The 21,820-nt window shown below is 48.4% G+C and overlaps 1 protein-coding gene across 1 annotated transcript in view; it reads right to left on the bottom strand.

Annotated features, from left to right (window-relative positions):
* The window catches only part of SLC5A1 (solute carrier family 5 member 1), a 67,603-nt gene that overhangs the window by 17,217 nt on the left and 28,566 nt on the right, over positions 1 to 21,820 (bottom strand). The window contains exons 3-9 of the mRNA XM_074293182.1: positions 17,471 to 17,575; positions 16,867 to 16,926; positions 15,492 to 15,596; positions 6,286 to 6,391; positions 3,302 to 3,382; positions 1,756 to 1,976; positions 454 to 589 (exon numbers count right to left, since the gene is read on the bottom strand). Of these exons, the coding sequence (XP_074149283.1) occupies positions 454 to 589; positions 1,756 to 1,976; positions 3,302 to 3,382; positions 6,286 to 6,391; positions 15,492 to 15,596; positions 16,867 to 16,926; positions 17,471 to 17,575 (814 nt within the window). The remainder of the gene's footprint in view (positions 1 to 453; positions 590 to 1,755; positions 1,977 to 3,301; positions 3,383 to 6,285; positions 6,392 to 15,491; positions 15,597 to 16,866; positions 16,927 to 17,470; positions 17,576 to 21,820) is intronic.

Consider the following 21,820-nt stretch of genomic DNA (forward strand, 5'->3'; position numbering starts at 1 on the left):
GAATAAACGAGAAAAAATATATAATTGAAAATTAAATTTATGGAAATTTTAATTTGCTAAAATGAAAGAGAACAATAAGTATTTTCAAAAACCATGTGTTTGTTGACTCCAGTTGGACTGCACTGACCCCTTCCCTCCCACTTCCAAGCGGTCACTCCCTCCTAGAACTTCTCAGAGGGCTCTGATTTGTTTCCTTTTCCCTGGATCCTCAGCAGATCTCCCCCTGCATCTGACTTGTCTGGGGCATGGGTCATATCCCCCTATACGTCTGGGGAGGAGGAAAGAGGAAGGGCTGGAGAGAGGAGACAGGAACGGACCAGGCTCTTGCCAGCCAAAATGCCCACATTTGGGCCTGGAGCAGTCTCCTTTGGGAGCCAAGACAAGAAAGGAGGAAGCGGACAAAGGCCCTGAGACAGGGCCGGTCCATGTGGAGGGCCTGGAGGAACCGGGTACCTGTGTAGAGTATCCGACTGATCATCCCGGGCATGACCATGAGGAACATGGGCAGCAGCTTCAGGTAACCACACATGATGCAGCCAGCCTTCACGTGGGACATGTTCTTGGCCGAGAGGCACCTCTGCACGATGACCTGCCAGGGAAACCCAGAGAGTGGGAGCTGCCCCCCCGAGCTCTCCCCGGCCGTAGCCCTTGGGGCCGCCATTGAGAGGGAGGCGGCCGGCAGCGGCTCAGCAGCACTCACGCCGCACAAAGGACCATTACTTCATGTCAGATCCCAGGCACTTCTTCCACTCTCCCTGGCTGCTCATCGTCCCCACCTTATAAGCCCCTTGACCCAGAACCTAACCATCCCATTAAGAACGTAAGCTTCCCGGGGGCAGGACGCGTTTCAGGCTTTGGGTCTTTGTAGTGCCAGCTCCTAGCACAGGGCCACGGAAACTAAAATTCAAGTTACTGTCTTTTTGATTGAAAAAAGACTAATGGAACATACATTTTATAGAACGAAAGCAATAGTGAGAGGCAACATAATATATCGGAGGGCCAGCCTCCGAGGCAGGAAGAACCGACTTCAAATCCTGCCTCAGCTACGTCCCGTGTGACCCTTCTCAGCCTCAGTTTCCCCATCTGTAAAATGAGGGAGTTGGACTCAGTGACCTCAACAGCTCCTTCCAGAACTAAATCCTCTGGTCCTACTATTGTTCGCTACGGGGCGGAGCCACTGACTTTCCCTCATACATGTTAGAGCCCTTGCAAAGCTCCTGAGATGGGCCCCGGGGCAGAACATGCTACTAGATCCCCAAGCAACTCACGGGGGAGGGACAGCATGGAGACCCACCCATGTGTGCATACACACTCACACACACACTCATACACACTCATACACACACTCATACACAGATAAACACACTCACACACAGACACACACTCACAATCACACATACACACACACTCACACACACTCAGTCACACACTCTCACAATCACACTCACACTCACACACTCACACACACTCAGTCACACACTCTCACAATCACACACACACATTCTCACAATCACACACACACACACACTCACACACACTCTCACAATCACACACACACACTCACACACACTCAGTCACACACTCTCACAATCACACACACTCACACACACTCAGTCACACACTCTCACAATCACACACACACACTCACACACACTCAGTCACACACTCTCACAATCACACACACACTCACACACAGTCACACACTCTCACAATCACACACACACACACTCACACACACTCACTGGAGCCTCTTACCTGGTCTGTGCACCAATACCACAGGGCAAGGATGGACAAGCCAAAGATGAGTCCTGGCCAGGGGAGGTCCCCAGTTAAAGGATCCCGAAAAATGTGGAAGGAATCTGGCCTCGGGGTGTAGCATTTGGCATTGATGGTGATGTTCCCATCAGACACCTTGCTTGGAATGGCATTCATGTACTTTTCCACGAAGGCACTATAGCCCCCGACTTCCTTAAAGGCTAAAAAAGACAATGGACCCATTACACATGCTGGTAAGTAGTCAGCCCCATGACAAGACCCATACATATTCAAGGAACACCCAAGGGGGAAGGGAACTCGGGCAGAAACACAGCTAGTAGGCAAAGGGATAAGAGACCTGACCTCTGGTCCTGGAGGAGCAAGTCCTCTGCCCTCATGGGCCTCAGTTTCCCCAATTGTAAAATGAGGAGGATTGGACTAGATTCTTTTCGTGCCCATCCAACTTTGGGGTTCAAAGCTCTGTGAGTCTCTGGTGAGCAGAGGAGAAAGGCAAGGCTGGACGGAGGTCAGGAGACTTCTCGCTGCCACAAACTCCCTGGCTGACTGAAGGTGAGACTCCTCTGTAAGAGGAACTTCATGAACCCCCTCCCTGCCCTCCTGTGACCGTCAGCAAACCAAGTCCTTCCTTCCTTCATTCGGCAAACATTTAGGCCCCAGGTGGGGAAGGCGCGTCACCCGTGCGTCAGGGTGACCCAGACCATAACGTGAGTAAGAAAGACAGGCTTGGGAGGATTGTGCCCTGAGCGTGCCCAGTGGAGCTTGTATTTAGCTCTGGGTGCCCACATCTGGGAAAGACCCTGGTCGGTGGGAAAGTGTCCGGGGCGGGGGGCGATCAGGATGGGGAGAAGGCTGGCCACAGAAACCCAGGTTGTGAGAAAGGGGGTGTTCAGTCTGGAAAGACAAGCCTCCTATCAGGGGAAAGAAGCATCTGATCCATAGCAATGAGGAGGCAGATTTAGGCTTGACTTAACTTCTCAGCACTTAAGGCGCTGTCCAAGAGTGGGACGGACCATCTTGGGAGGCAGCAAGTTACCCCCTTGTGGGAATTCTTCCAGGAAAGCCTAAAGAAGCCCTTATTCCATGGAGGGGGAACCTTAGCCAGGACCCAGATGAGTTAGATGCTTTGAAAGGCCTTTTCAACTGAGATTTTGACAGTTGGAAACTCTAGCTGCTCTCTCTAAACCAGACCAACCCCCCGACCTCGAACCCTGATGACCCAAATTTTAACCCTGAGAAAAGGTATCCTCTAATCCTCCTTCACTAATTGTTCCCTTCATTTTTTTATATAAGAGGTAAGTTCATTTTCCTTCCCGGCATTAAAGAGGATGTCCTTGCTGAGAAGGAAACACCGAATCATCCCACTCCCCCTTCTCACTTTCTTTGTGTCCCATGGGACAAGTGGCTCAAACTCACAAGGCCATTAGTGCCACAGCCCACTCTCCTCCAGAGAACCCCCCACACCCAAATCTCCAAATCCCGCTTCAGAGGGGGCTTCCCTCTCCCCCAGCTCTCCAGCCTCACTTACCAAATCCCGTGAGGATGAAGGACCCCACCAGCATAATCAAAGTCTGCAAAGTGTCCGTATAGATTACAGCCGCCAGGCCCCCTGGGAAGCAAAAGGAAACAAAATTAGGCCCCAGCAGAGGACTTGTCGGATCAAATCAGGTCAATACGAGCAGCTTGTATCATCTTTCTTACCTCAGTCTCTTCATTTGTGAAATAAAGAATATCGGCAGCTTGACAGGGTTGTTGTGGGGATCAAATCTGGGGCCCCCGGGCTGTTTGGGACACATTTGGGGGCAATGGAAATGGAACAACGTGCCAGGCAGGCAATAATGGGAAAATAATAACACTGATAACTTACTGTACTGGGCACTTCACAAATCTGATCTCCCCACAGTCCCAGGAGGTGGGTGCCATGGCTTTAGCCATTTGACAAATGAGATAAATTAGAGTTCTAATCATGGGGACATAACAGGGAGGCTGCTGCAGAGAATGTAAGTCTCACAAGTGCAGCCGGAGGGGCAGCTAGGTGGCGCAGTGGATGGAGCACCAGCCCTGAATTCAGGAAGACCTGAGTTCAAATTTGGTCTCAGACACTTAACACTTCCTAGCTGTGTGACCCGGGGCAAGTCACTTAACCCCAGATTCAAAAATACAATAAAATAAAAATAAAATTAAAAAACAAACAAGCAAACAAAAAAACAAAACAAAACAAAAAAAAAAAAAAAAACAAGTGCAGCCGGGTGACGTGGTGGATAGAACACTCACTATGGACTCAAGACCTGAATTCAAATCCAGCCACAGACTCTTACCAGCTGTGTGATCCTGGACAAGTCACATAACTCTATTTACCTCAATTTCCTCAACTGTAAAATGAGGATAATAAGAGCCCTTCCCTGCTGGGAAGGATTGTGAAGAGGATCAAAGGAAATACCAATTATGAAGCACTTAACACAGCACCACACACATAGTAAGTGCAAAGTAATTGCATTTACTATGATTATAAGCTGTGTGACTATAGGTAAATCCCTTACCATCTCAGCACCCAAAACAACTCTTTAAAGTTTAAATACAAACAATCTGACCCGCATCTACTCTGGTGAAGGAATTATGCACACTGGGAGTCCTCCACACCATTTAAATCACAGATTTAGATCCCTCACCCCAAAATATATTCTTGTTTTTGGAAGAAATGTGAATGGAGGCAAAACCAAGATGGCGGAAGAGTTCGAGCTCTCTATAAAACTCCAAACAATCAGAAAAAATGCACCAGATACTGATGAGGAAACCTGGAAGCAATGTGGCAAAATGGCGGCAGAGGATCTGGCCCCAAATTCTAATTATTCCTTGTGCTACTCGGTGACCTTGGATATTTCACTTATCATTTCAGTGCCTCATTTCCTCATGTCGCCGCTGACGTTATCTGGATGACCTTGGGTGAGCATCTTCCCTTCTGCCTCAGTTTCTTCCTCTGCAAAATTTGGGGGTTGGACCTCTAAGTTTCTGATCGATTCAGTCTCCTAAACCGTCAACTGGATCCCTCAGCTTCTGCTTGCAAAGGGGAAGCTCCCCAGTCTTCCCCCAGAAAAGACTCCAAGACCACTGGGAGGAGAGGACAAGGAAACTGGCTCTGTCCCAGAGGACCCTTCCTCAGCTCTTCCTCCCAGCACCCCCCAGAGCTCCCCCCATCCACCCCATGCTTGTCTACAGGAACGGGCCAAACACACTTTGGAGGAAAGCCTGCGTGAACTACTTGGCCACCAGAGGGCACTCGTTGGTCAGCATACTGACAAGATGGTCTGCTGGTCACAGATCACTGTAGTTCTTGTGGATCCTGGGCCAAAAGGGACCTTAACGGCCACCTGGCCCAAACCCACATCTGGCCAATGCGGAAACTGACTCCCAGAAAGCTTAAATGACTTGCCCAGGATCTCACAACGTCAGGATTGGAAGCCGGTTCCTCCGACTCCAATCCCAACTTTCTTTCCACTGGATCTTCTCATTTGGCAGATGAGACGCTGGCTGGGTCCCCTGCCTGAAATGCCCTCTCTTCTCCCCTCCACTCCTGGCTTCCTTCAAGACTCAGCTCCCATCCCGCCTCCTGCAGGAGGCTTTCCCCGCCCTCCATCCTGAGGGTACTCCCATTTCCACTGGGTAAATCCTGTATGCCCTCCTTTATTTGTATCTTGTATTTTATCAGGAACTGTGAGTTCCGAGGCCATATTCCTTCCAGATTTTCCTGTCAGTGTTGGGTTAGATGCATTTTTTTAAAAGATCTGTTTGGATTTTTATGGAGAACTTGGCTCTATTTCCAACTTTCAACTCTTCCGCCATCTTGGATTTGCCTCCATTCACATTTCTTCCAAAAACAAGGGATATATTTGGGGGCGAGGGATCTAAATCTGTGATGTAGTTGGTGTAGGGGACTCCCAGTATGGATTCTTCATGCCGGCTCTGCTTGTTTACTGACCCAGGGGGCCAGTAATCTAAATCTCCGATTCAGAGGTGCCCAGGTTACAAATAAAATGGCAGAGCCAGTAGTAGTACTAGGAAGAGAGCACCTGGCCTGGAGTTTAAACTCTCACATTGAATCCTAGCTGTGTGAGCTTGAGCAAACCACTTAATTCCTCTAAGCCTCTGTTTCCCCATCTGTAGTACCTCCCACATGAAGTTCCTGGAAGGCTCAAGGTGCCAGTCATGTTGCAAACATTAAAACGGCTCCGTATCTCAGTCATTAATGTGATTACTACTCTAATTATTAACACTGCCCCAATCCGTAGTTATCTCCTCCCCATGTGTCTGGGATACACATGGCCCCTGGGACATTCAACTGGAGCCTTGTCTTATATCAGTGCCTAATGATTTTATGGGTGCAAACTTTGTCATTCCCACCAGCCCTTGCTCCTTGATAGCTCCCAGTCCTCTGTGACTCTGCGGAAGATCCGGCCCAAAGCCAGCCATTCACAGTGGACACGGAGGTGCCTCCTCCTCTTCCCCGGGTCTCACCTGTGATGGTATAAAGGCCTGTGATGGCCAGAAGGAGGAAGATGGCCAGGTACAAGTCGAGCCCCAAGGCCAGCTTAATGAATATGGCTCCCGAGAAGATATCGGCCTGAAAAAGAGAAAGGGCTGTCACAGTCAAAGGGTGCAGCGGTACTTGAGCGCCGTCCTAACACCAAACTTCCCCGTTTTGGTTGTCAGAGCCGCCATTTTCCCAGGCAGCCAGGCTCGCCACCAAGATCCCTTGGGAGCTTCCTTCTGTGCTTCCCCAGTCATCATCAAGCTCTGTTGACTCCATCTCCCATCCTCCCCTTCTGTGCTGAGGTGAGGAAGCTCGGGTCTAACCTCCTACCGGAAGACCTTTCCTGTGGCCCACAGTCTCCCCTGACACCCCAAGTAGCCACTTGTTTACTCTCTATTTTGTACAGGAGAGACGGTTTTGTTCGGCGATCAGGAAGACCTGGCCATGGACATCCCGACTATCTATCCAGAGTTCTAGCTATTCCTATCACCAGTTGCCGGGGAGACACTGACTTGCATCGGTAAAGTTTCCTCCTCCAAGAGTTCTCTGGACCAGTAAAATCATTGATCGAAGCCATATTCTTGTCCTTGTACTTAGGAACAAGCTGGAGAATACAAGTTGCACATCCCAGGAGGAGGCAAGTGTCCTGAGGCAGAAACTGTTTCATTTTGTCTTTTTGTCCTTAGCACATAGTAGGCTCTTCCTGTTATTGAGAAGCGGGCTCTTATTTCTGGAACCTCGCTGTTACCAGGAATCATTCAAGAACATCTCTGGGCCTGGCATGATGGGTTATAAAGCTCCCTGAGATTTCAATCATTTCTCCTCTTCCTGCCTCGTAAAAAATCACTTTCCCCACTCACTCCTTGGCTAAGATGTCACACTTGGATACGCCTTCCCAAAGTCCTCACCTGCTGGAGCTGGAAGCAGCCTTGGGCCTTCTGGCCAGACTTTGGACCCAATCTGTCTCATGAGAAGCACGTACTTGAATATGATCAATTCACGTGCAGAAAGACCTCCCAGGCCAGGGAACTCACTCCCTTCTAAATCAGCCCATTCTGCTGTGGGACAGCTTTCATAGCTGAGAAGTGCTCCCTGATAACAAAGTGACGACCCCTTCTTTGCAATGTCCCTTCGATGGCCCTGGCTCTGCCCCCGGCACCGAACTCCAAGCATCAGCCCTTCAAAAAAGTAGCTCTCTTGTCCCCCTGAGCTCTCTCCTCTCCAAACTAGACGTCTTCTTCAAGGCTCAGACACCAAGCCCTTCCCCATCCTCCTCCTCACTATGTTGTCCGGCTGTAAAAGTAAGGAGATACAGTTCGGATCAAACCCCCTTGTTCTCTGGATAAGGAAATGAAAATCCAGGCAGCTGGGTGGTGCAGTGGTTAGAGCACCAGCACTGCATTAAACAATTCTTACAATAACTTCTCTCTAATATTATAAATTTAACAACACAAGTTATTTATAAATATTTGATCTTCACAACAAGCTGGGAGGTGGATGCTAAGATGATACCCATCAACAGCAGACTGCGGATATTCCCAGAATGCACTGCTAGTAAATGTCTAAGGCCAGATTTTATCTCCCCCAGCTGCTTCTTCTTCCATATGGGAAGGTCACACAGTTGGTGGGCTCTGATCCTGCTAGAATGCACGTGGCACTCTCTACGCCTCGGATCACATCTTCAACTGAGGGGAGAGAAAGAGGTGATCGCTGAGGGCCTCTCCGCCTCCGGCATCGTGGCCAGGGAGTGGGGGGCAGGAGGCTAAAGGCAGCCCTGCCGCCACTGGATGTGTGCATTGATGAGAGCCCTCCCTCCTCATCCTTGTCCGCTCACAAGACTGGGATAAGATGCGAGTCACTGATTCTATTCCTTCTGAGGAGATGGAGACCCACAGCCTGTGCCTTCAGGTATTCTGTATATGTGCCTTGTGTGTTCCTGGACATTTATTTACATATTGTCTCCTAAGATCCTTGAGAACAGGAGTTGTTTTCTTGCTTTTTTTTTTTTTTTGGATCCTTAGCACTGGCTGGCCATCTGCCCTGCTGCTGTCTCCCAAGTCCTCCAGATCCTATCTTCCATCCCTCTATGTCTGGAATCCTGCTGGTACTGTCATGTGACCTACGGATCAATTGACAAATGTTTATCAAGAGCCTTCTCTCTGCCAAGAAATGAGCGTGAGTAATGGGTCTGATCAATGAGTGCCCAGAATGAAACAATCCTGATCTCTGGGAGACTCCATTCTACCGGGGTGTGTAAGTGCACACGGAAGTCTTGCAGGACAGAGAGAAAGAGATTCCGTACAAATATATACAAAGGGGGCAAAGGCAGGGTGGCTTGGGAGGGAGGGAAATTGGGGAAACTCTGCAGAAGATGGCAGCGGGGCCATTTGTTACAAAAAGTGAACAAATCTGTGAGGCAGAGATAAGGAGGAAGCATTGGAAGCGAGGGGAGACCCCTGGACCAGCATGGAGAGAGGCCGAAGACTGGCTGGCTGGAAGAAGGGGGCAGGGAAGCTGGACAGAGAACGCCAAGGAGGTTGGGAGACCGGCTGGGCCAAAAGGGGGGGGGAAATTGTGTCCTGGAGGCAAGAGGAAGCCCCTGGAGCTGACTGGGGGGGGGTCACATAGCAAGGTCAGAATTTCCCTTTAGAGACGCTCCATCAGTAATAAGTCCTGGGTCTTGCTGTCGACCTGGCTGCCGGCCCTTGGATTTCTAGGTCTTCCCATCACTCCATGACCAAGTTCTCTTCATGTGAAAATCCAGACTATAGCCCTTGGTCAACATGTATCCACAGCACTTCGCACAGGGCTGGGCACATAGTAAGCACCCAGGAAAATTCATTCATTTATTCACCTTCTTCTGTGGAAATCCTTCTTTTCAGTCAAGGCCCTGGCTTAGTTGTCACTCCCTCCAGGAAGCCTTCTGAGCTTCACAGCTGAACATATATTCGTTTTCATTCTCTCTCTGTCTCTCTTTCTCTCTGTGTGTGTCTTTCTCTTTCTCTTTGTCTCTCTGTCTGTCTCTGTCTGTCTGTCTCTGTCTTTCTCTCTCTATCTCTCTCTGTCTCTCTCTGTCTCTCTCTCTCTTTCTCTCTGTCTCTCTCTCTCTCTCTCTGTTTCTCTGTCTCTCTCTCTCTCTGTGTTTCTCTCTCTGTCTCTCTCTGTCTCTGTCTCTCTGTCTCTGTCTCTCTCTGTCTCTTTCTGTCTCTATCTCTTCTCTGTCTCTGTGTCTCTCTGTTTCTCTTTCTCTCTCTCTCTCTGTCTCTCTGTCTCTGTCTCTGTCTCCCTCTCTGTCTCTTTCTGTCTCTATCTCTTCTCTGTCTCTGTGTCTCTCTGTTTCTCTTTCTCTCTCTCTCCCTCTGTCTTTTTCTTACAATTCCTCATAAATCTGTCCAAATTCAGGAATGATTACGGGGGAGTGTTGGGCAATGGAATGTCATTAATTGCCCATGCTGTCGATTTCCTAGATTAGCCAAGGAGGGAAACGCCAGTTTAAAAGAACAAGCTCCTGCACAAGAGTGCTGAGTGGCTTATTGCCAAGTTGTTAATTGTTAATGTTTTATGAGGACTTCATATCTCCACCTTGAGCTCTCGCGTTCATTTTTCGCTGGGGTCTCTAATCACTGGCGGGAGCCTCCCAGCTCATACAGAGTCGTGCAGGAAGTGGGAGCCTCGGGGACAAGCTGTTTCCAGAGAGCTCTATCTTCTGCTGATAGAGCGGTTCTAAGAAGCACCTCTCCCTCTTGCGATGTGGGAAACCTGGGGACAAATTCTTCTTCCTTCCATGACTCACACTGTGCTCCAAGGACAGCATCTGACCTTGGACTTCCCAGGGTTAGACCTACCCGAAAGGCAGAAAGTGAGCTGGGAAACTGTTACAGTAAGAGTGGGAAGGGAATGAAAAGGTCCGGCCTCTTAGCTTTTATCCCACACCGCTGCCTCGCTTGCAGACTGAGATGATTCTCCTTAAGAATTCTAGCCAACATAATGTCATGATCCCCTGAGGGAGCCGATCATTCCAGAAAACAGGGTTTTCCACAAGTCTTTTAGCCTCTGACTGCCTTCCACCTCTTTTTTCCACTAACTTAGTCCTTAATTCGATGATAAATTTGCAACATGTTGACTGGAGGGATGCACATTTCACAGAATCTCAGAATGAAAAGGAGATCTGGAGACTATCCGCTCACCCGACCAACACCCCAACCCATCCAATCCAAACAAAAATTTCATCTACAATGTCCCCGACATTAATCTGCCTTTACAGAAAGCTCTCGCTATGGAGAGGCTCACCACTTGCTTCCCCCCAACCCTTCCCACTGGGGCCGTCCGCTTCTCTTTTGGACAACTGTTAGAAAGCTTTTACCTGAGACCCCAGCTCAACGATGCTCCCACTTGCTCCGGGTTCTGCTCTTTGGGACTAAACAGATCAAGTCCAATCCCTACAGCACCCCCTCAAAACAATTTGTCACAACCGTTGTATCCCCACACCTTCTCTTCTCTTCGCCAGGATATATTATTCCTAGTTCTTTCAAGCAATCACTAGGTAGCATGATTTATTCCCATGTTACAATAGAAACATGGGATCTCAGGTCAAGGAAGAGAGGTCAAGGAGCTTCTAGTTTGAGGGTCTGGCCCAGATCTATCCATCCATCCATCTATCTATTCCTCCTGCTGCTGAACACCTCCTGTGACCAAGAAAGAGCTCCCAAAGGAAGCTTGTGCTGGACAGCTCCAATTTTTACAATTCTTCCTTCTAGATGTCATCTTCTTCCCCCTGGCCTCTGGTTACTCTTTCCTCCTTCCCCTCTAAAATTACACAGGATTAGTCTTCTCCCTTACAGAGCCCAAAGAAGCAAGTAGTATTGAGTTGTCCAGGCCCTGATTTCCACATCTGAAAAAAAAATGGGAAAGCTAAGGAGCCGTCTATCCCAATACCTCTCCACCATCCCCAACAAGTGGCCATCCAGTCCCTGACTGAAGACTTCCAGTGACCGGAAGCTCACTATCCCTACAAGGTACTTCATTACGCTTGGGGATACCTCAAAATGTTTGCAAGTTTTTTTCTAATATTAAGCCTAAATTTGTCTCTTTGAAAGTTGACCCATTGCTCCCAGGTCTGCCCTTTGAGGTCAAATAAAGGGGCGCCACAGCTGTCCCATTTTTGTACTTTTGAAGTTGAGTTGTGGGTTGCAAAACTGTTGTTCCTCACCATCCCTTTAGTCCAGACGGGGGGATGAATGTGCAATTTAAGAAAGAGTCAAAGCTCACGTGAGATCTCAAAGTGGTCAGTAGAGTCGCTGTAAAATTTTATAGTAGTTGTGATTACTGATAACAGTCGTGGTAAGCATTGACAATGCCATTTGACATCACATGCAATTGATAAAATTATAAGCTTAATCATGATTGACCTGTACCCCCAGCTTCAGGAAAGAAGCCACTGGAAAAGCGGCTCCCTGGAAAAGCTGCGCCGATTCAGGGCTTCGATCAATAAGTCAGTCGGTTATTTAGTATTTATTGTTCATATCATACTTTTCAGGGGCAAAGCAAGATTTTTATGAACATCACACACGTCACATCAAGACTTCAAAGGATGAAGAGTTTGTCTTAAGGTACAAAAGGTCCACAGTGGGCACACCAGACAGTCACATCCGGGAGCCAGTGTGCCATCGTCGGAGCGCCAGACCCAGAATCAAGAAGACCCAAACCCCAGGTCTTCCTCAGACACTCACTAGCTGTGTAACTCCAAACAAATCCCTTCTCATCTCTGAGCTTTGGGCTTTTCATCCATTAAAAGGTGATCATAATATTAATATCATAGGGTTGAGGCAATAGAGAGCTGGAGTCAGGAAGATTCATCTTCTCGAGTTCAAATCCAGGCTCAAATATTTACTAGTTGTGTGACCCTGGGCAAGTCACTTAACTCTGTCTGCCTCAGTTTTCTCATCTGTAAAATGACCTGGAGAAAGAAATGGCTAAACTGCCAAGAAAGCCTCAAATGGGATCATGAAGCTTGGACACGACTGGACAGCAGTGGGGTTGATGGGAGATTTCAACAAGGTAACGTCAGTACAGTATTTTGTAAATCTTGGAAAGCTGCATAAAGTGGGTTTTGTTATTACGATCTGGGCTTTCTGGTGTGAGACTAACCAGCCAAGTCCCCAGCTCTCTCACTGAGGCGACGCTGCCTAAAACACCACCTCTTCCCATAAGTCTTCCCGAAGGGACAGAATTGAAGAGCTCAAAGAGCCCTCAGTGGCTGTCAAGTCTGTCCCGTCCACGGAAGGAGAAAACAAAGACGAAGAAAACGATATGAGAAAACCTGTGGCCTTGCTCATTCTCCACTTCACTGCCCTGATTGCCCTGCTCCTAAAAAGCACTCAGCCTTGGTCCGGAGGGATGGGAATCCCTTTCTTTCTTGATTTGTTCATGTTGTTCTTCTGGTGGAATAAAGGGAAGTCCTAACCCTCAGAGGCATCCTCTGAAATGCCCGGAACTCATCAAAATCCCCCTCTGGGGACATCAGCCTGCCCCTGACTCCCTCACTTTGGGCAGCCAAGGCCCCTCACGTGCTCCCTCTGTCTGTCTCTATCCAAACTCTCTCTCTCCTCTCCTCTTGTTTTCTCTCCTCCTCTCTATCTCTGTCTGTCTCTTTTTCTCTTTTCTCTCCTCTTCTCATTTTCTTCTTTTTCTTCCTCTCCATCTTCTTCTTGTTAATGTTCCTTCTCCTCCTCTTCTTTTTCTTTACTTCTTCTGCACTTGAAGCCATGCCTTGTGAAAGAGACACTTGGTGCCAGAGGGCCAGCCCAAGAGCGAAGAGGGCAGGATCCAAAAAGACCACCAGAGGCTGGATGTCCCGGGTAGCTTAGAACACTGGGAGCTCCGTAGAGCTTAGAATGCCAAGTCTAGAATCAGGAAGTGATCTTCCTGAGTTCAACTCTAGCCTCCTAACCATGGGACTCTAGGCATTGTGCCCTACTTGCCTCAGTTCCCTTATCTGGAGAAGGAAATGGCACACACGTCAGTAGCTTTGCTGAGACTTGGACGAGACTGAAAAATCATTGAACAACAGCCACAGGATGGGCTTCCTAGCGCTCAGAATTGCTTACTATTGTAGGAAGAGAGGAGGGGAGGGAGGGAGAAAAGTAAGAACTCAAACTCTTGTAAAAATGAATGCCCCAGATTGTCTTTATGTACATAATGGAGGAAAAAGTGAAATATTCTCCTTACAAAAGTGGGAGGCAGCAAGGGCTGGTGAGCAGCTGCCCGGGATATGGCAGAGGGGTCACTGTTCAGACACAGGTCGGTCTAGGCCCCTCCAAGGGTCCTCCCAAGCCAGAGATTGGGGCTTTCTGTGAAATCCCCCTGGGAAGGCAATCGGACATCACTGGCACCCCAATCAGCGTCAAACCCAGAGCACAAAGCCATGTGCCTCCAGCCGGCCTCCGCCAGCACCCAGGCCTGGCCTAGCTCCACAGGTGGCTCAGGCTGCTCCAGGGAGAGGCCGGCTTAATCAGTAACCACAGGAAAGGGCTTGGGGGAGGGAAGTGAGAAAGGCCAGCACTTTTAGGTTAATTTATATTATTGTCCCAAGCACAGGCTCAGAGGGCAAAGAGTGGTCTGCCATGGCAACTGTGACTCACAGCCCCTCACCGCCAGCTGAACTGTGGACTGGGTGGCTTCGGAGACAGGCTGAGCCCCGCTCCCCTCCTTCAGGGCACTCGTTGCACACGCGTCGTCGAGCAGATCGAACCAGAGCCCTTCTGGTACTGCCCTGGAGAAGGTCCCCACTGGAAGGGCGCACGAAGCCCATCGAGTCCAACATCGACTTTCACAAGTGGGGAAACTGAGCCCCACAGAGGGAAAGTCACTTGGCCTTCCACACAGATAGGAAGCCAGAAACCTAGATCTAGGTTCTCTCTTTTCCTTCTCTATTTCAAAATTTCCATACCTGCAGACTGTCTCTCCCATTAGGCCGTGACTCCCGGAGATCGGGGACTGGTTTTTGCTCTTTTTGTGTCCCCCGTTTTTAGCACAGTGCCTGACTCACAATTAGTGTTGGCTGACTGCATGAATGCTAAGCAATTAGTCAATACTTGAGTTCAGCTGGATAAGATCCAATCAAATTGAAGTGAACTTGCATGGAACCCAGAGCAGAAGGAGAGGGAGCAGGTGAGGAAGAGAATGCCATGTGAAGATTTCCGTCTCTATCCCCAAGAGAAAAACTTCTCTCTCAACTATTTTCACAGCCCCCACTCTGAGGCTGCCTTGCTCCCTGTTTGGTCCTCCTAGATCAGAACAAGGGACAGGGAGCTCCAAGACCCTGGATTCAAATCCTGCCTTTCCCATTAATTGCCAATTCAATTCCTCTGGGCTTCTGTTGGTTTTTTGGGGGTTTTTTTCATCTGAAAAAAATAAGACACTTGGACTAAACGACTCCCAAATGCCCTCTGAACTCTGAGACTGGGAGGGGTTGGTTTCTGCACAGGAGAAAATCCTGCCATCAATAAAATCACAGCTCTGTTTCAATTCTGAAGAGGAACAGATCCGCCATCCATGCAACTGGGGAAACCCTTTCAATCTCCATTTATGTTTTCAGCCTATACCATTCCACAGAGATAATGAAAGAATGATAAATTCTCTCTCTTTATTCTGCTCCACATAAGACAGGATTTTACCTTGCTGAGTCCAATTTCATGAAAATTCCTTCTTTTCCCTTCCCTATGGGAGAGGTAAGAACGGGGTGCAGTGGAAATCAGGACACCTGGATTGGAGGCCCAGATCCCACGCTTCCCCCTTGATCGATTTAGCTATGTGATCATGAGGAAGTCGCGACACCCGATCCCCGTTTTTTCAATAGAAATGCAAACACAATAATTCTCGCATTGTGGGATTGTCATGGGAAAAGCATCTCATAAACCTCGCTGTGTCATAGAAATGGAAATTATTAAATTATTGAAAAAGAGAAATGGAAAGGAAGAAGAGAATAAGAAGATGAGTGGAAGAGGAAATAGCACCAGATTCTGGTATCTAAGGCTATTCCCACCTCAAAAGAACTCTGTGGGGCTGTACTCCTAAATGGTATAGCTCATGAGCCCCCACCAGTGTGTTTACCTTAATTCTCATCAGTCAGAGGAATACTTAAAGCAAAAGACATTCACTGAAATGGCAAGGTCAGGGAAAAGGCACTTACCGAGATTTTGGTAAAGATGTAAAGGAACAAAGACAGGACAGAGAGATAGACTTGTATGCGCTTCCCACCAAATCGCTTCCGCAGGTATTCTGGCATTGTCACCACCTGTAATGTATGCGACATATAAGATCAGTCCGAGAAAGGGTCACACGGGAGTCTAAAAGATGGGAAATTCCCCTTGTGGAAGATGGTATCGATTCATCATTCTAGGTTCCCAAGCCCTAGTTTAGACAAGACTGGGATAGTGTTAGTTCTAACTGAAGATTCTTGGTGGCCTGTTTACCTATAAAGACGATATATGTTATATAAATAATATAATATAATAAATAAATTATATAAATAAATAAATATAATATAACATAACATAACGTAATGCAATATAATGTAATGTAATATAATATAATATAATGTAATATAATATGATATAATATAATATAATAAAGAAATATAATAAAGAAACACATTTCTTTAGGTGTAGAAGAAAAAAGTATACACATTCCCACAATCATACAATAACTGCTTCTGTGGAAGAACCAGAAAGAGAGAAAGATTTAAGATGGATGAACAGAAAAAGGAAATTGTGATCTAAAGAGGTCTAGATGGGAAGAAGGCCAGAGGTCGAATTGGAGATGTTGAAATGTGAGAGGACTGGAAACTAGGCAAAGAGAAGAAGCTATTTGAAAGAGATGGAGGGATGAAAGAGGGAAATAATTGAGGAAAAGGTCCCGATGAGTAGGACTCAAGGGAAGGAGAGAGTGGTCAGTGGGACAAGTACAACAGGGAAGAAAAACAAATGAGTGAAGCAATGAAGCATGAGTAAGAGAAGAGAAAGAACAACTGTCCAATTGTAGAAAAGTGGATCAGCCGTCTCGAGTACATTCACACTCACGCTTTTGAGCCCATGCCCTGAATCTCACACTCAGACACAAATCCCCAAACCGGTACCCAGGTACACACTTACACACATATACGCCGACTGACCCACATTCACACTTGTGAATTCACACTCTGCCACCCAGATACACACAGACTGCCATCCCAAGTCCATCTGTGGGCATTTCTCCTTCTCCTGCACTCCCATGAATCTGTCGCTTCCCCCACTGGGAACAGAGACCGGCTGCACACTTCCCAGGCGGGGCGTCAAAGGAATCCTCGTCCAGGGAGGAGTTGGACCGTAAGCCTTCTGAGGCCGTCACCCTCCGTGATTCTGGGCCAGCCAATCTCTTGGGGGTTCAGGAACAAAGACCAGAAGCTAAGCTTTCTCCGTCACCTCCATGGAGTAAGTGAGTTGTGTTTTCCAGGATTCTGCCAGCCCCCCCATCAGCTGATTCTCTCAGCAATACCTGGAGGTAGTAACCAAGTAATAGATACTCACCCCGGCCTTGATGTAGATTGGGACGAACACCCAGCCGAGGATCACCACCAGCACCAGGGCCTGAAACCGGGAAGGAATCCTTAGAAAACCACGCAACTTGTCTCCCACCCTGACCTAGCTATTCCCTGTGACCCCAAAGTTTTCAACTAAGATGAATCGCCCCATGGGTACGGTATAACTCAGCCTTCCCTCCCTTTGGCCATAGAAAAGCTCAGGGAGAGAATTTCTTGGATAGCCCACATGGCCTAGAAGGCTCCCCGGTCAATGGCCCCAATAGGGAAAATCTAATGAAAATGTTCATGGAATAAGTGCCGTGTCACTGACTAGAACTGATAGGTTTGTGGGGCCAAAGGAGATAGAAGGAGCAGGGACACTACTGAAAATTTGCTATAAAATACAGGCCAGGTTATTTCTTCCCTCTCCTCCTTAAAATGAGGAGTTTGGCCTAAATAAGTTCTCTCCCCGCCCTGACCTTCCCTGTTTCAAGCCCCCTCCCAAACCTAAGACCCCCTGTTCTAAGGCCCCTCCCAGCCCTGCCATCCCCTGTTCTCTCTCTGGAGCTGTTCCTTCTAACTCCAAAGCTCCATGTCCTTGTTTGACTCACATTCCACTCAAAGCCCCCCGTGGCAATGCCCGCTGCCGCTCCAGTCCCAGCCAGTCCCACGAAGTGACCACTGCCGATGTTGCTGGCAAACAGAGAGGCGCCGATCTGGAAGCAAAAGAGGAGCCAAGGTCAGGATCCTGGTGCTGAACCCTGAGAGATCATCTCGTGAAGTGTTCCCTCACTGGGGCTCTGGCCCCCTTGGGAGAAATGAAAGACGGCAAGATCCTGGCCAAGACAGGGCTCAGTCAGGCCCCCTGGGCCCAAGCCGGATGGAGAGAACCTTCAGACAAGGCTGATGAGAGCTGTGGATGGGGCTGGGAGATGGGGAGAGGGCCGGAGCTGGACAGAAGAAGGTCCTTGGGAAATCTGTCATTCCTTGGCACCACTCACTGTGTCCAGCCTTGGGCTGGGGGGGGGGGGGGGCTGCAGAAGCTGCCCCAGGAGCCCATGGGGAATTCATGCTGTAGATGGGAAGAAGAACCAGGGACCAAACAAAGCTGCTTTTAATTACATGAAAAATTACATAGTTTGTGGAGAACTCAAGAACAAGTTCCGGGTTCTCCGCTGCCACAAATGTATTGTGAGACTTGGGGTTCCCTTTCTGAAAAGTTAGGGAGTTGGCTGAGATGGTCCCTGAGGACCATTGCAGCCCCTTCCTGGGAGCTCCCTGACTCCCCAGACCACGTGATTCATTCCTGCTCTGTTAGCAGGCAGGTGCTCTGCGAACCATCGGGCTTACTCCTCAAAAAATCAATACATATTTATATAAATATAATTTGTATAAATTGATGCCTAATATAAATATAAATGTAACTTTATATATAATATATTGTAAATATAATTTTTACAAATTTATATATAACATTTTAATATAATTTCTATAAATATATATTATATATGTTATATATAAATTTCTAAATTTCTAAATTTTTATTAAATTTATTTATTATTAAATAAAAAATATATAATTTATATATTATGTATAAAAATATAATTTATATATTATACATAAAAATAGTTTATATAAATATAAATATTTATTAAGCACTACTATGCACGTGACACTGCAGTAAACACTGAGGATTCAGAAAGAGGCAAAAAGGCAATCCCTAGTCTCAAGGAGCTTACCTCTGATGGGGGAAGCAAAATTTGTTCTAGATAAATAGGAAATAACGAACCTTGGGAGGCTGCTAGAATTAAGAGGAGTTGGGAAGGGGTGAAAGATGGGGTTTTAGCTGGGACTTGAAGGGAGCCCATCGTTGGAGATGAGAAGGGAGAGTGTTCCAATCAGGGGGCACAGTCGGAGCCAGAAAGGCAGGCCTTGGGCTGCGGAGGAGCCGGGAGATCAGGGTTAAGAGGTCAAAGAGTATGTGCTGGGGAGTAAGGAATAAGAAGACTTCAAAGGTAGGAGCGGACCGGGTAATGAAGGGCCTTGAATGGCAAGTAAAGGACTTTTAATTTGATTCCAGAGGTAATAGGGAGCCACTGGAGCTTATTGGAGGTTGGAGGAAGTGGCAGGATAACAAGAAGAAACCTGCACTTTCGGAGAATTTCTGTGGTGGCTGAATGGAGAATGTGCGGGTCCTGGGGGAGACTGGAGACAGCGGGACCCTCCCTCCCAGCAGCTCTTGCAAATTTCTGGCATGAGGTGACAAGGGACCACCAGAGGGAGGGGTCTATCAAAGGAAAGGAGGTGACATCAACGTGCCTTACCCAAAGCTCTGATGGGGGCGAGGTTTGAGAGATTGGGGAGAAGCCAGGATGGCCCCCGGCGTTGCCCTGCCACTCACAGGGAAGGGAGGAGGAGGAGGAGATGAATTTGTTTTCCTCCTGACTGTCTGAAGGGCATTCGAACGTGAGGTTGGAGGTCAGTGGAGGGATCGGGGCGGGAAGGGTCGATCTGGGAATCATCAGTAGAGAGCCGATAATTAAATTGGTGATGAGATCACCAAGTGAAACGGTAGAGAGGGAGAGAAAAGAGGGCCCAGGACAGAACCTTCTGGAACGCCTGCCGTGAGGGGGAATAAGTTGGCTGAGGGTCCAGCAAAGGGGATAAAGAAGGGGAATCAGAGAGGTGGGAGGAGACCCTGGAGAAGTTCTTGTCCGGAGAACCCAAAGGTAAGAGTTTCAGGAAAGGGCCGGTCAACAGTGCTGAAGGCTGAAGGGAGGTCAAGGAGAACTGGGGCTGAGAAAAGGCCCGGGCACCCAGAGGTCATCCGGAGCAGTGGAATTCACATAATGGTCTCATTACTTAAATCGGTCCTGTGTGTTTCCATCAGGCTGGAACAGGTTACCGCACTGCATGACTGTTGCTTTTGGGAAGGACGCAGCGAGAGGTGACTCGGTGGCTCCCTCTCTGGCCCCCACCCCCTACAGAGACCCATGGCATCCGCCCTTCTTCCAGCAGCCCGAGTTTTGGGCTCGCTCCCCCTTTCTCCATAGATCCAGTCACTGACAAATCCCACCTACGTGGGTAATGTCTCCCAGGGGCAGGCAGAGGCGCAGGGCACGGAGAGCGGCTCGGGCGTCAGGAGGACCCAAATCTAGCCTCAGACACCCATCAGCTGTGTGACCCTGAGGAAGTCACTGAACGCTTTCTGCCTTAACGTCCTCATCGGCCAAATGCACAAGAGAAGGATGTTGCAGAGCACTCAGCGTGAACGTCATCGCTCCACGCCAGCCTCTTCTCTCTGCTCCCACAGATCCCAGTTAGCTCAGGCCCTCACCAAGGTAAACTGGAAGGTTACTACCTCCACAGGGGCCCCCGATCTCAAGTCTCTCCATACTCCACATCTCCTTCCTCACTCTGTTCCTCTCCAACTCAATTCTTGTGGCTTTCTATTATCTCTCAAATCAAATAGGATCCCTCCATTTGGATTTCCAGCCTCAGGGGACACTATTCCCTGGCTCATGCCAGAATGGCCTTCTCGGCGCAGCTGGATGGTGCAGTAGTTAGAGCACCAGCCCTGAGGTCAGGAGGATCCGAGTTCAAATGTGGCTTCAGACACTGAACACTTCCTGGCTGTGTGACCCTGGACCAGTCTCTTAACCCCAATTGCCTCAGGAAAAACAACAACAAAATAAACAGAATGGCCTTCTCTCTGTTTCTTATACAGAATACTCCATCTTCCATCCTCCATGCCTTTGCAGTGTTAGGCTCCTTCCCCTTCCCCTCATCTTTACCTCATAGAACCTCTCTCTTCCTCCAAGACTCTGATCAAGCACTACCTTCTTGCTGAAACTTTTCCTGATCCTTACAACTGCTGGTATCTTCTCTCAGCTACCGAGGCACTACTTTGTGTGTATTTGTAATTATTTTTTTGTTGTCATTGAGGCAGTTGGGGTTAAGTGACTTGCCCAGGGTCCCACATCTAGGAAGTGTTAAGCGTCTGAGCCAGATTTGAACTCCAGTCTTCCTGACTCTCCCCACTGCCCCACCCAGCTGACCCACTTTATAACTATTCTAAAACTTGCATTCCCGATTAGATTGTAGCATCCTCGTGAGCAGGGCTTTTTTCACGGTTATCTTTGTGACTTTAGCACCCTGCACGTCCCCGGCACAGAGCAGGTGTTCACTAAGTACCTGCTGATCGCCTGATTTGCCGTCATTTTCTTAAGTCAAGACTGATCCCCACAGGGGCCAGAGTTCAGAGAGCTTCCATATCAGCGCTGTCCCCATCTCTAGCTATTATCTTCCCACTATCACCTCTACCTCCGGATGAATTATTAATCCTAATGCTAGATTATTAAGGGGCAATTAGCAGCAATGATTAACTGCCCCTGGTTAATCCCTAATTCTCCTGATTCCTTCTTCCTCAGCTTGGCTCTGGGGTCCCATGGCACCCTGGACCATAAACCAGGTCTGATGGGAAAAGGCCCCTGGGTTTCCCTTCTCCCCAGCCTTGCACCATGACCGCTCTGGCTCTGGCCGGGGCCTTCCCCACTCAGGGTCATGGCTTGCTGGATCCCTCCTGCCTCTCTCGCGATGTCATAGAAAGAGCTCAGAGCTGGAGGAAGAAGATCTGAGTTCGAATTCTAGCTCAGCCCTGCGCTGACGTGTATTTGTTCCCTGTGGGCTTTATAAATTAATATTTGCATGTCCTCTGTCTCTCCTCCCCTCCCCCCCTTAAAAATGTAATTTCCTGGAGGATGAACCATTTCTTCTTTGCTGTGGGCCCCTCAGCACCAAGGACAGCACCTGGCTTCCGGGACAATAAATGCTTGTGCATACACTGATTGCTTAGCTGTGTGCTCTTAGGTAAATTACCCTCCCCCCCTTCCTATCCTCCCCTCCTCACTCCCCAGGCCTCAGCGTCCTGTTCCTCCCTTCCTCAGCTCCCTTTAATGAGC

Source organism: Sminthopsis crassicaudata, chromosome 1 (assembly GCF_048593235.1).
Source record: "Sminthopsis crassicaudata isolate SCR6 chromosome 1, ASM4859323v1, whole genome shotgun sequence".
NCBI classification, from domain to species: domain Eukaryota; kingdom Metazoa; phylum Chordata; class Mammalia; order Dasyuromorphia; family Dasyuridae; genus Sminthopsis; species Sminthopsis crassicaudata.